This window comes from Xenopus tropicalis, chromosome 9 (assembly GCF_000004195.4).
Source record: "Xenopus tropicalis strain Nigerian chromosome 9, UCB_Xtro_10.0, whole genome shotgun sequence".
Taxonomy (NCBI): Eukaryota; Metazoa; Chordata; class Amphibia; order Anura; family Pipidae; genus Xenopus; species Xenopus tropicalis.
In genome coordinates this window covers 28564776-28579245 of record NC_030685.2, presented here as the reverse complement: position 1 = coordinate 28579245, position 14470 = coordinate 28564776, and the positions used below count along the sequence as shown (strand labels likewise).

At 40.5% G+C, this 14470-nt stretch overlaps 1 protein-coding gene across 2 annotated transcripts in view; it reads left to right on the top strand.

Moving 5' to 3' along the window:
- The window catches only part of baiap3 (BAI1-associated protein 3), a 204620-nt gene extending 190310 nt beyond the window's left edge, over nt 1-14310 (top strand). For both annotated transcript variants that reach the window (XM_031893220.1, XM_002938415.5), the window contains exons 23-34: nt 189-332; nt 1304-1402; nt 1853-2068; nt 3125-3193; nt 3856-3935; nt 5467-5575; nt 8471-8542; nt 9001-9084; nt 9170-9290; nt 10049-10172; nt 10604-10809; nt 10989-14310. In XM_031893220.1, coding sequence (XP_031749080.1) covers nt 189-332; nt 1304-1402; nt 1853-2068; nt 3125-3193; nt 3856-3935; nt 5467-5575; nt 8471-8542; nt 9001-9084; nt 9170-9290; nt 10049-10172; nt 10604-10809; nt 10989-11089 — 1425 coding nt within the window. In that variant the 3' untranslated portion in view covers nt 11090-14310. The remainder of the gene's footprint in view (nt 1-188; nt 333-1303; nt 1403-1852; nt 2069-3124; nt 3194-3855; nt 3936-5466; nt 5576-8470; nt 8543-9000; nt 9085-9169; nt 9291-10048; nt 10173-10603; nt 10810-10988) is intronic.
- Nucleotides 14311-14470: the final 160 nt, after the last annotated feature.

Genomic DNA, 14470 nt, shown 5'->3' with positions numbered 1-14470 from the left:
GTGACTATACGGAGGCAGCATGCTGTTCCTTAGATTTTAGGAGGTAATTGAAGACATTTTGCAGCAGTGAAAATCTTTCCTGATTAGGTAAATGGTTTTAGTGTTTGTTCGTATACATCCTGCAGCTCGTGCAATTTACTTACATCATTAGTGCACAGCAAATCTTAATTTTGATCTTGTTTTCACAGCTTGAATATGTAGACTCGCTTTCCAAGCACAGCAGTTCTGCAGTCGATGTCACAATCTGCTTCTCGCAAATTAAAGAATTCTGGGCACAGCTTGCATGGCCCGACTCAGCTGAGGCTTTTGTGTTTTTAACTCAACTTTCTGATGTAAGCAAAAGAGTCTGCATGTTGCTCTCAAAATACAAGTAAAGCCTTAAATCCCTTGTTATTTGCTTTAGAGATGCATATGTTTTGTGTTGTCAACTACTAAACGTGTCCCCTGCAATTTATGTGCTACATTGGGCTACTACTCTATTTGCACCCCTAACTTCAAGGGATCTATTCAACATAAACACACAGATAGATGTCCCTGTTCATTGAGATGGCAATCATCAAATGAAACTGGAAACTATATAAGAAAGATTAATTCTTACATATTACATAACAGTGTTTGTCAGACATTTTTGGTTCAAGTGCTTATTGGAGGACCGTCCCTTGTTCAGGCCACAACAATGTTACAAATATAGGCAGTTCCGGGCCAAGAGGTACATGCTTCCAAGGCAAGTACCTCTTGTCCCCACTCATGCTTGCACCATGCTGCCCCCCTCCCCCAGACCCCTACTTGTTCACTGCTGCTCCACTGCTCCCATTTGCCCTTTCAAAGAATAATCCAGGGCAGGCAGGAGTAGTATGTATTAATTTTGGGGGGAAATTGCAACCCACCCACCCCCCTTCCCGTAGCATCACCCTAGGTAGTTGCCTATTCTATCTTCCCCTAGTTCTCACCCCGGATACAGGAAACCATTGGTGCATCAGTCATTTCGCCATAGTCCTATAAATATCTAGGACAAGGAATAAGTTTTCACCCCAGATCTCACCCTAATTGCATCTAGTTGGGGCTTTCAGGGATATTAAGGAGAGGAAATAGGCATTTTCCCCTAATCTCACCCTTACTGGCATTCAGGCTAATGCCCCACTGCCATGTACCTCGGCCACAAAAGGTGCAGCCCAACAGTTTGGGAATCACTGTACACATGTAGGTAATCAAAGCAAAACCAAAGACACAATAGGTATAGGCAAAGCAAATTCTAAAACCATAGAAATGGTTCAAGGCCCTGCCTTCTGTTTTATTTCCTTAGGATATTTGCAAAGCAGCGATATATTACTCAGAAGCAATTAGGCGCAAAGTGGACAAAAGTCACCAGGCATCAGTGGGACAAGCCGTTATTACTGAGCAGGCAAGTACAAAGTTTTAATATTTGTACCCTTTTAATGGAAAATAGAATCTTGTAAAGTTTCTGCACTGTGATTGTCTGTCAAAGGATTTTAGATTTTTCAGGCTTAAAAACCCCAATTCCAAATATTGTTGGTCCTCCTAAGCTCATAATAGCTTTACAGAGACATGAAACTTTTTCTATAAGAGCAGTTCATTAGTATGCATGGGAAATCTTGCAAGCTGATTGGGCTGTTATATATGCTGCTTTTAGCCCCCAAGGGGGGCAGATTTACAGTTTGTAATGCTCTAAGATCTGGTCTTGGGGTGGTTTGGTTCTGACTCCCACATTGGTAATAGAACATTACTCCCTCTGAAGCCATTTAATACCAAGCAGGTCACTGGGTTATCAAAACCCTTTCTTTCTGTCATCATTTTTAACAAATCCCCATTCCTGTGCAATGTGTTCCATCAGCTCTGCATAGTTCTCAACAACATTGAGCACATCCGTAAGTTCATGGGCAACATTCTGAGGGACCTCGACTGGAAACCTCTTGAGATGGCGGTGGAGCTCTCCCCTGGGACAGATGGAAAACCCCAGGTGCAGAAAGCGTTGAACACTCAACTTCAAAACATTGATATTGACATGCAAAGGGAGGCCAAGAACATGATTTCCCACCTTACAGAAAAGGTATGCAAATAATATATAATAATTCATTATTTAAACATTCTGCATTGCTATAATGTAAATATCACCAAACAATGAGATGACTCTTATCCATCTGCTTCATGTAGATGCAGAGATTTCCCAACAGCTGCATTGTTTAGCCCCCTCCCAGTCTCATAAATGCTGCTTTATGCATTAATTGAGTTGGGGTTGTGTCTCATTGGTTAGGGCCACTGTAAAACATATGTAAAATGGTCCTTATAAGATATTTAAAGGAAAACTATTCCCCCAAACAATATAGGTCTCTATAAAAATATATTGCATAAACAAGCTCATACGTAAAACCCTGCTTCATCTAAATAAAGCATTTTCATAAAAATATACTTTTTAGTATTGGGTAATCCTAAATAGAAAATTGCCATTTTAAGAATTAAGGGCCGCCCCTTTGAATCATAGGATTCACAGTGCATACAAACAAGCCAAGGCACACATACATGCTAGGCCCCATCAGCCAATTAATGGACAGAGTTCTGCCTTTTGCTTCCACACAGCTTCCTGTTACAGTTAAAGCTGCATTATTTCTGGCCCATCACTAAATTGTTGATCATGGGAAAGGATGTAAAAGGGCAATATTTATTGATATATATATTCCAGTTTGGTGAGATTATTTAAAAGGTCACTTAACATAATATAAACTATATGTTGGTTAATTATTCACTATGGGGGTATAGTTTTTCCTTAAACATGAATTTTATCTTCATGCCCCTTTATAGCAGTAATATAAATATAAACACACCTGTGCATTCCCTATAAACATCCATAAGTATGCGGTGTATGGGTATTTCTACCCTCTGGCACATCCCCTGCCTGTCCCACTCATGGCGCTTAGTATAAAAGCTGCCCAATTGTAGCTCCTCACCATAGCCAAGAATAGGTCATGTGGTCACGTTTTGTATCCACAAGCCTGTAAATATGTATAAAGAAACATAGGACCATAAGTTGTAAAGAGCAGATTGAGAAGCATCATGGTTGCCTTAGAAAACAAACAAACAAAGGATTTTGCTTTTTTTGTCTGTGCAGATGATTGGTGATATAAAGAAATACATACAGCACATAAGCCTATCGCCAGACTCCATTCAGAATGATGAGGTGGGTCCTCTTGACTTCTGTCATTTTTATATTGTTATTATTGAGCCAGCTGTCACTCTGAGCCTACACAGTTTGTGTGTGGGTTAAACATATACATTGTTATATGTTGTAATGTCGTTCTTGTATGGCTTTGTGATGTCAGTGGAACAATGGAACTTCAGGGTCACTTCTAGCATTAGATTATTACTTCTAATATTGTGGCTTGACATCACTCAGCGCCGACGAGTTATAGCAGAATACACAGAACTGTAGGTGTATTGTTACTACACGTGTTGTCTTGTGGGCAAGCATTACATAAAATATACAGCCAAGGATAATGGGTTCTAGGGTTGCCCTATAGCAGGAACATATGCAACAAAGATACGTGACTATTAATAAAGCTGAATTTCAGGCTGCATAGACACAGCTTGTAGAATAGGGTGCGTGTAGGTGCAATAGAAATGTCACCCTTATTGTGCTATCTGTTGGCAAGCCTAATATTGTAGTGTATTTTTAGACCGACATCAGTGTGATTGCCATCGTGTTTATGAAGAACTCAACAAACAGGAGCATAATTACAATGATAATCATAATCAGTTAGGGCTTTTACTGCTCATCCGTTCAAACATTTATAATTTATCTGTCATTTTAATCACTGACATATGGCATGTGATCTGTTCCAGGCTGTGTCTCCTCTAATGAAATATCTTGACGACAAATTAATTATACTGAATGAAACCTTGGTGAAAGAAAACCTACACAGGTGGGACATAAAGGGATTATATTTGGCTTATCATTGGGCTCTTAAATCAAACTGCCGCTGCTGCAGTTACATTGGGAGTAGTGGAAGATCCAAGGACAGGATTTAATTCACATTTTGGAGTAGATGTTTGAATATAAAAAGCTTCTCCCAGCTGCTGTAAAGACATAAAAGCGATTCTACTTGCAAATTCAATAGGGTATGTTACCCTTCCATACAACTGTCCCATTGCACTAACCAGCTTTCCAAAGCAGCTGGCCCACACATAATGACAGATACAATAGAATTCCCCAATGGGGATCCTCTATACAGGCACTACACCTGTCATGTTGGTGTTATCTAACCTAGGGATGTTAATGTGCAATTTTGATTTGCTGCTATACTTTAATCAAATGTCAGAAGAGCAGGGATAGTGAATTACTGATTTACAGTACTTTATTATGTTTATAGGATAAGCAGAGCCAATTATAGACAATAGTGCCTTTGTACAAGATACATCTCAGCAACCAGGCCCCTGAGAATGGCACTGCTGCCCCTTACCAGACCTCCTGAAGTCCTGCACTGGAGTGGGCTTGGTGGCTGACATGTTTGTCCAATTACCATCTACTTATTGGAACTGATCAACACACAGGAGCTTTTGCATTGGAAACCAGTCTGGTCCTGGCCTACAGTAGTTGGCAAACAGTGCTAGAGATTCCAGAAACCAGACGTGATGCAGCAACCTTGGTAAATGCCAACCCTGTTGCACATCTCTGCCTGAGAGAGCAAGGACATTCTCAGGACCATGGTTGTTGTGGTTGGAGTGTAGGGGCCCTAAGGTATATAACTGGCTTAACTTCTCATTTAATGCCTCCAGGGATAAACTCAAGGGCACAAGACACTGAGTAAAGCCGGAGGATTGCCTTGCATTTAGTAAACTGCTAGCCTTGAATAGTGGGGCTGCTGTAAGATGCCATAGACAGTCTTACTTGAAAGACCATGGCCTAGTTTGAATCTCAGTTTGGAGATGTCTGCCTGGCAACTTAAGAAATGTAAAGATTTTAACAATTTAAGCCGTGGCCATTATGCTCAGCTATTAATCCTGCACACTTTCACATAACCCCCTCGTGTTTCTGGTGGCATAATCCAAATCTGCCTACATGGAACAGTTTTGGGAGATGGTGTGATACGACAGGGGTGAATATAATAAACCACGTGGGAGCTTTGCACAGAAAACCAATGGGTCCTGCTCAGAATATTGCACTGGGACCCATAGGCCATCATTTACACCACTGACCCAATGTATCACATAATACACTCATATAAATCATATTATTGTAAATCAATTGCATTTAGAAGCATGCAAATTGTTGGGTGGAGTATGTAGATGGAGGGTGATGAAATCTCCTAATTCCTTCTGCCCTCAGTCCTGTTCCTGCAAATCAGTTTCCCATTTCCCATAACTGAGCTGGCACCTAGGCACATTGCCAATAAACTGTGACTGTGTTCGGCTTCTCACATTGTACCGAGGTGTTACAGTGTTAATCTCCCTTAGGGTCCTCGATGCACTTTGGTGGCTTCTGCTGAAATTCATTATCGATGCTGTGGATTCTAACAGGGGCGTCTCAGTGGAGTTCTATGGAAGGTTTTATTATACACTGGAGGTAAGCTATCACCATGTCAGCTGTATTCTTATACAATTTAAAAATAAAAGTATAAAACATAATGATTTCAACATGATGGCTTGTATTATATGTTGTTACTCACTAATTGAAGCACTTTTTCGGGTCAGGGGAGCAAAAATATCAGTAAATAAAGAGCAAAAGTGCTGATATATGATTATCTAGTAATAGTATTAATATGCAGAATAAAGGGCACATTTATTGGATAAAAGATTTCTGAATCACTGTCACGCCTGTTGCTGACACCAAGTTATATATCAGTTATGTTTATTACCAGTTGTAATAGCAACAATGCCATGTTAAAAATAAGCATGATTCCTGATTTCTCATTATTCCAAATGTCTCAGCGGGGGTATGTTAATAAATACTGGTCACTGCCATTAGCTATTAGCCAGCTCTCCCCTTAATCTCCTCTTCCATGTGTCTGGTTCCAACATTGTTAGTAAGGACAGAAACCACGTCCCGTCAGCGCGGTAGGCTTTTTCTAACCGTAGCCTCTGTGTAACACTTGCTCTGAGCGGGCTGCAGCCAGGCAGATAATACATCCTAATTAGCAGGTTTACAGAGATACACAGACACAAGGAGCTGCTTCAGGCATTAAGATGATGGAGCAAAGCTGCTTGGAGCCAAACATGACGGTTTCGGAAGCTTCTACCATTGCTACAATATTTACTGCAATGAAATAAGTGATAGTGGGCAGCAATTTAAGGGGCAGTTCACCTTTAAGTTTACTAGTTTACTTTTAGTATGTTATAGAATGGCCAATTCTTGCCAACTTTTCAGTTGGTCTTAATTTTTTATATTTTATAGTTTTTGAACTATATATATTTTATAGTTGCTTATGGCTGAAATGAGAAAGGACTAATGGCATCATTTCCAGACTTGGGCCCGAGTTCCTTTTGTATACTGGCAGGCTGGTCTGATCCTGCTCCAAGCAACCCAGTGAGTTTTTTTAGACCCAGCAAAGACCTGCTGTACACAGCAAAAGTGACACACGGTACCAGTGTCGGACTGTCCCCACCACCCCAGCCACGGAGGCCCCCGTACCTCTGTGCCGCAGCCCGCTCCCCAACTCATGCCTCAGAACCATGGTGCTGCCTGTCCCATGGCAAGCATATCTCCTGGCAGGGTAACCAGCGGGTTGGGGCTTCTTCTGGTACCCTGCCAACCCATTCCGATGTTGCAAAGTACATTTTCTCCTTCTTTATATTTGTATTTTTGCAGAAATTCTTAATATGGAATATATTCATAGAATTCTTATTTTCCCAGAGTGCAAACTCTAACTCTAATTGTGATATTATTCATAACGTATTTGCCTTGTGCTTCAGATATTAAACTTTATGGTTAATCCTGACAGTTTTATCCTTAATTAGAAGCATATAATATAGTGGCATGGAATAATGAAGAAGTGAGCCCTGGGAGCCGCTGAATTGCACTGCTTCCAATTATACCATAAGCCGCAGGATGAAATGTGACATTGCTGTTTAATTTGGCTTTATCTCAAGCTGATTAAGTTCTTCGAGGGGGAAAGAAGGGAGGAAGGGAGCGTTTAGTGGGCTCGGCTGGAGTTATCATGCTCTGCTCTTCATCCTCACTGTGAGGAGCCTCTATACATTATAGGGCTCATTTGCAGCTGCTAGGTGCAGTCAATTGGCGCAGCAAACTTGCACCTAACAAATTAGGAGCAGGAGTCATTCTGGTGCTGCAAGATGGAAAGGACGACATCGTAACACTAAGGGGCACATTTACTAATCCACGAATCTGAATCACGAATGGGAAAAAATCGTATTGGAAACGATAATATCGTATTGGCGATCCGAAAGTCACGAAATTTTCGTACCGAACAATTGTAAACAGCAGTAAAACCTTTTCCGATTTTTTCGTGCAAACGTCCGAAAAAGTCGTGCGGTGTACGAAAAAGTTGTGCAGTGTACGAAAAAGTCGTGCAGTGTACGAAAAAGTCGTGCAGTGTACGAAAAAGTCGAGCAGTGTACGAAAAAGTCGTGCGGACGCCCGAAAAAATCTGCAAAAATACACTCGGAGCATTCGCATGAACGCTCAAGCGTTCGTGCTTTTGTAAATGTGCCCCTTAATATGTTTTTTGCAATTACTTCAGGTCCGTGTTAAAGTGCATGCAGTCTGCAATTGCATCACCCAGCAGCCACTGGAATGGTGATATAGAATAGGGAAATGGCTGGCACCTACAAGCATGGCCAGAACTAGGGGCAGGAATTAGAGGTGCTAGGCAAATACCTCAGTGCTAGTCATTATTAGTACATTGCCCACCATTGCTTTTGAAATCTGCACCCTGCTGCTCTTGGCCTATAAGGGTCTGTATCCTTAACATTGGTAGAGCACCTTGCTAGGACTCTACACCTTTAAGGATATGAAAGAGGCTCCATTGCACAAGTATGGGACCCACTATCTGGAAACCTGTTCTCCAGAAATTTCCAAAGGACTGGAAGACCATCTCCCATAGACTTGTTTAAAAAATCATTCTAATTTTAAAAAATGATTTCCTTTTCACTGTAATAAAAAAAATAATAAATAAATACACCAGTATATTGTACTTGATCCCAACTAAGATATAATAAATCCTTATTGGAGCCAAAACAATCACACTGGGTTTATTTAATGTTTAAATGATTTTTCAGTAGACGTAAGTTACAGAAAGACCTCTTATCCGGAATACACCAGGTCCTGCGCATTCTGCATAATAGATCTTGTACCTGTATAAGGTTTCTTCAGGTATAAAAACTAAAACAACTAACTTTACCTGTATATTAAACCTAAAGTTTCTTTCCTCCCTCTTTCTGATTTATTGGTATCATAATTGGTGAACTGGTACTTTCCCTAACAATGTATTTCTCTGTACAGGCTCTAGTGGACTTTTTCCATGCTGAGGGACAGGGCCTGGCGCTGGAAACCCTGAGAAATGGAGATTATAGGGTAACTGTCTCTTTCTTTTGTGTTGGTCTCTGTATATTGTCAGTGTCCCAGTTGTACAGGTTCCTCTGTTTAGGCTTCATGAGACACCACTTGTTACTACTGGATCTTATATCCCCATCTGCAAATCAGTCAGTTCATGTTCATTCTTTATATATATAATGTCATGTCTGGGAGTATGACCAAGTGGCATTTGAGTCATTTTATTTTGAAATTGCCATCAATTAGCAATTTATTTTAATGAATTTTGCTGATTGGTTGCTACTCTGAGCTACATTTTACATCTAGTTTGCCCATCTGTATTAATTGGCTGTTATGGATTTTGTGGTTGGAAATCAGCAATAAATGCCAGCATTCATGCCCATAGATATCTATATATAAGTATAGCTATCCATTTAGCACACAGATGTATTGGATTGTACCACTAACCGCCTCTGTCCATCACTTTTTCTTCTGCCCAGTTCTTAGAGGAAGAGTTGCGCTTGAATAAATGCTCTACAAGTGAGCTCATAGAGAAGTACTACCTGGACAACACAAAGGAACAGGTACATTGTTATACTGCATTGTCCCTCTTTTTGCCCCATGATGATCCTTACTGCCTTCCTCACATCACCGATATGTGTATTACAGAGATCAAGTGAGCAGAGCAAATACGGGCGATTAAGTGTAAAGTGTTACTATGAATCCTCCGAACAAAAACTCTATGTGGAAGTTTTACACGCAGCCGACCTCATTGCCCTTGATGCAAACGGTGACTACTTGCTGGATAAATTAGTTTTAGCTATTACACCTAGTTTGTGCCTCATGTATTTTACATTTCATTTTGTATGATGCTTGGGTAGAGTAATCCTAGTTTCACAGGCTGCTTCCCACTTCTTGCTGACAGTGTCAGACTAAAGATCCTTGGGCCCCTCAGGAGAAGCTAGTGTACTATATTATAGTGATGTACGGGTCAAGAATAACTCAACCTTTACCCGAACCCACAAAATGTTGCCATGGTAGGACCCGCACCCAACTCCTACCCGTGTTTTTCTACTTCTGTGCGCACCTTAGGTTTCAAGACAGGGAAATTTGGGAGCAGAGAAAGAGTGTACTTCCCCAGTCTGACCCGCACCCAACCCCAGGCCTGCACTGGGATTCAAAATAGGCCCTGACATGTCAAGTATACAGAGGGCCAAACAGCCCCTCACCAGCTAAATAATTAGTGACTGCCTTTAGCATCTTAAAGCAGCCCCTCTGGCATTTGCCAGAATCCACCGATTGCCAGCCCGGGCCTGCCCAAACTGAGCCTTCAAGGGTCGCCCAAATTTTAACCCTAACCCACCAGACCTAAGGGTAAACCTGTGCATCACTATACATGCTCTGGTTAGTTGAGTGCTTAGTAGGACAGTAGCTAGATGTGAATGTAATGAGCTGCATGGTGACAGGATGCCAATAAAAGTGACATTGCAGATGGAACGCTCAGTACAGACCCTCATTACCTCAAATAATCCTGTCCGTCTCTCCCAGGCCTGAGTGACCCATTTGTCATTATTGAGCTCTGTCCTCATCACATCTTCCCACTGGTGAAATGCCAACGGACACAAGTGAAACCAAAAACTCTGCACCCAGTGTATGATGAACTCTTTTATTTGTAAGTACCTCTCCAACGTCAAATGTTACGGTTTTATTCTGCTTTTTGTGTTAAAGGAGTTGTTCACTTTTGAATTAACTTTTAGTATGTTGCAGAGACTGCTATTCTGAGACAGTTTGCAATTGATTTTCATTTTTATTATTTGTGGTTTTTGAATTATTAACCTTTTTTTTGGAATTTTAGAAATTTAAAAAACCATAGTTATTTGGGTTGCTGGGGTCAGTGACCCCCCCATTTGAAAGCTGAAAAAAATCAGAAGAGAAAAGCAAATAATTCAAAAACTATAAAAATAAATGAAGACCAATTGAAATGTTGCCAAGAATTGGCCATTTTGTAACATAATAAAAGTTAACCACCCCTTTAAATGTCGTCAGCATGTTTGTGTTCGGGTGATGCCAATAGGAAAATGCATTAATTCTGTTCCTTCACAGCTCGGTCTCATCGGAGCAATGTCGGAGGAAGTCTGCCTGCATTCTCTTTACTGTGATGGATCACGATTGGCTGTCCACAAACGATTTTGCTGGTGAAGCTGTGTTGCCCATGAATGTGATATATGGACTAAATAGGCCTCACATTACTGGAGGGGTGAAAAATGTCCAGCCAACAGTATTAAAACTAACAAGACCAAAGGCCAATGGTGAGAGGCTCATGGGATATTTGTTACTTGAGCTGGGCCATTCTCTGATCAGTATGTTCTTCTATTGTCACCCCTTGCTTGTTGGTAGCTTCCCCCTTTAATCATTTTTAGCCAATCAGTGGGCAGACATAATTAGTGCATCTGTTAGATACTAATTTCTCTGCTCTCTTCTCCTCTAGTGAAATCCATTCTGAAAATGCTGGACGGTCGAATGGACAAGGAGGCACAGGAGTTTGTGAAAAAGCTCAGGGAAATGGAGAAATACATGGAGGATGACTGAAGTCAGAAGTACAGATAATGTGAAAACATAAATCTGAACCTTTCTAGTGGATGAGGAGAGCATCCCACATGACTAGAAGGCAGCCATCTTGGCTCTGAAAAGGACTGCCTAATAACTAGATGCAGCAATGTTTAATATTACTTTGGGTTGTTTCCTATTGTTCATTTCTCTGTCCATTCACAGGAACTAAATGTTTTAAATATTATGTTATATGAATATCGTAATACTCGCTGTGACTTGAACGTTCCTTCTGTTCCGCCGAACAAGCAACCCATCCGTCAGTCTGTTTACGGGAATTCTTCTGCCAATTCACATCCAGACAGTTTCCATCAGCACCATCACCCACAATGCATCACACTAGGATTGGACAATTGGACCATAGGGCCACACCTCCTGTGGGAGGGGATAAGGAGGTCCTTGCCCACAGGTGCCAGTAAAACAAGGCTAAGGTTTATGGTACACAAACTGTTTTCTCCACAACTGTGAGTGTTTTCAGGCCCAAGTCTGCGTGAAACACAAACAGATTGGGGAAACATTCAGCTCTTACTATTTCTATTGTAGAAATCCAAATAGGAAGCAATTTTTGAATTGAGAAAATTGGAAAGCCTTTGATCTATTCCATGTGAGCCTTCATCTTAGATATTAAAGATTTGTATAATTGACCCAAGGTAATTCAAACTGAAGAACAAAGCCATTGGTCTCACTCCAACAAGCCCCCATACAGGTACCCATTGACCCGAGCTACCAGCCAGGCAAGTTACCAAATAGACTGCTGTTAATCATTTTAAACACTTGGAAAATTTAAACCATGGAGAATTTAGCTTCATAGGATTTTGATGCACTGTAATGGCATCCACCCAACCTGATTTTTGGGGCCTATTTTTTTTTATATTACAGTCTTCAAAATGTCTGGCAAGGCTGCTTCCTTTTTGTGGCTGGGCAGTGGCATTCACTTTCAGTAAAAGAAGAACCTTCTGTGATCATAGGCGCCACCCTTCTATTGAAATCCATTGAGATTGCTTCAGCCAGTGCAAGTAATACAGAGAGTAGATGTGCAACAGTAAGGCACACAGTTCCACTATGAGCACTATGAGACACACCATATCAAAAAAGCAGCTTTTAACTCCATTTAAATATATTAAACCATAAAAATACCTGTGAGCTCCACTGTAGCTATTGATGTGCTTGGCCACCATTGTTAAAAGTGTAAGCAGTGGGGGTTAGTGATAAGGTTAAACATAAAAAGCTTCCCTATATACTATGTACTATGAGCTTGCACAATGACACCCTGTGAGTAAGCTCACTGCACAAAATGCGATTTTGTTGTTTTTTTTTTTTAATCCAATGGACATCACCCGAAGGCTTCTGCTCTGCCCAATTGTCACTATTATATGAAAATTAAATCATACTTACTGAGATTTTCTTTACCTGAACTGAAGTGGGCATTACAGGGTTAACCTGCCTGACATGTGAAGGACAGAAAATGAGCTAAGTAATAAATTAAAGCTTCCCCCCACCTACATTCTATCATCTGTATGAGAGGAACAACCCCTACAAACAAGGGAGAAACCCATGCCCACTGCCATGCTTTAGGTCAGGAAAAGAAAAAAAAAACTTCCTGCCAAACAGGAACAGAACAGCAGGCTCAGAGCTCAGCAGCCATCTGAGTAGCACTGGAAATAGGGGAAACAGAATGCTGAGATTTCAATTTGGCGCCATTCAGTCGCACTGAATCTGACGTCACCAAAGCCTATCCTAGCAACCCCTATCCTCCAGGAATTACAGTGGTCCTGGCAACAGAAGGCCATTACCTGCAAAGAGGTTCCGTAATTGGTAAGCTCCGGAGCTTCAGGAGAACTAAAGGCCTTCCCTGGAATGATTGGGTGAGCACAAGAAACTTCCATGTTGAGGGCAGGAAATAAAATATGGGTGAGGGGGGAGCCCTTAATTAATTTCTGTACTTCTCATGTCCGACAGGTTAACCATATAGTGCCCTATGCCATGTAAGGTAGAGCAATGGCTTATGTGCTGCTGGTGCGTAGGTGATCCGAAAACTAGGCAGTGGGTATCATGGCTCTGGATTTACACACAGCAGTGAATGGAGATTAGTGTGTCTTATAGGATAAATAAAGCTTGGTGGTGAGATCCTGTAACTGTTAAAGGGACATACCTTCAGAAGGAAAACTGAGAAATGTTCAGATGTTGCTCTGCTCTGGAAGAAGGTAGGGACGGGCATCTGAGGCTTTTGATTTCTTTCCTGAACATAAAAACACTTCTCTAGTTTCCTTCTGCAGGAATATGCCTTTAAATGTAGTTACTAAGCAGTAGGTGGGGCTGTTGTTACACACAAAAATAAAGAATGTAAATTGTTTAGAAAAGCACCCTGAGCAAATTTTACAATACATTTTTTAAGGTTTTATTATCCTTTGAACTGTACTATAGATAAGGAACTTACTGGCGTTTCTCTTTTATATCTGTAGAGAAACATGAAGGTTTATTAACCCCTACTTGGGCCGTAAACAAGAAACATCATTTTGCCACATTTTTCAAGTTATTTATGAACTAATAAATCTATGGAATTCTTGTTCATAGATCAGCAACAGAATATTCCTGCCGTGGCGTTCCGTTTGTTTTTTTGTTGGTATAATGCTATGAAGCAGTCAGTGGCTTGTACAGTTATAAGTGTTTGATTTGTATTTTTAATGGACAGTTAGCTATGAAGGAGCTTCTTAGCAACCAGCCTTCATTGTAATACTCATTTTAACCAAGTAGCAAATGTATTAAAAAACAAAAGAAAAAAAACTAATAAAAAAAAACTATAAAAAAAAAAAGCCAAAAGATGTTTCCCTTTTGCATAGAATTCTCTATTCACAGTGGTGATGTGACTATCTGCTCCAGGTCTGTAAAGCTGTGCCGGAAATTAAATATACATATATATATATATATATATTGCTAGTTCACTGGTCAATGCCACGATTATGCCAAATGCAGTTTATTTCTCTAAATAAAAACGTGAGTTCTTTTACCATTTCTAGGTCTATTTTTATATATCCGTGTTGATGTATTTGCAACGTAGGAAATGTCCGAAAACTCAATGTTTCTTGACAGATAGAGGAATGGAGGAGTACCGTACCTTTTACATGTTTGATGATTCAAATGTTTTATATTTGTATTTTACATTTAATAAAATGTTAACAGCCTAATGAGGCCTTGATTGGTCAGCGCTGCATTTGCTTGTGGTTTTTATCTTGTTTGAAGTAATTGAATGTCGAATGTGTGCCTAGCTCACTTAGACTTTCAGTAATTCTAAAATGGTTATATAGCGAATAATGTTCCCTCTATTTTAAAATGTAAGGATATTATAAGTTACTGAGACGTTCC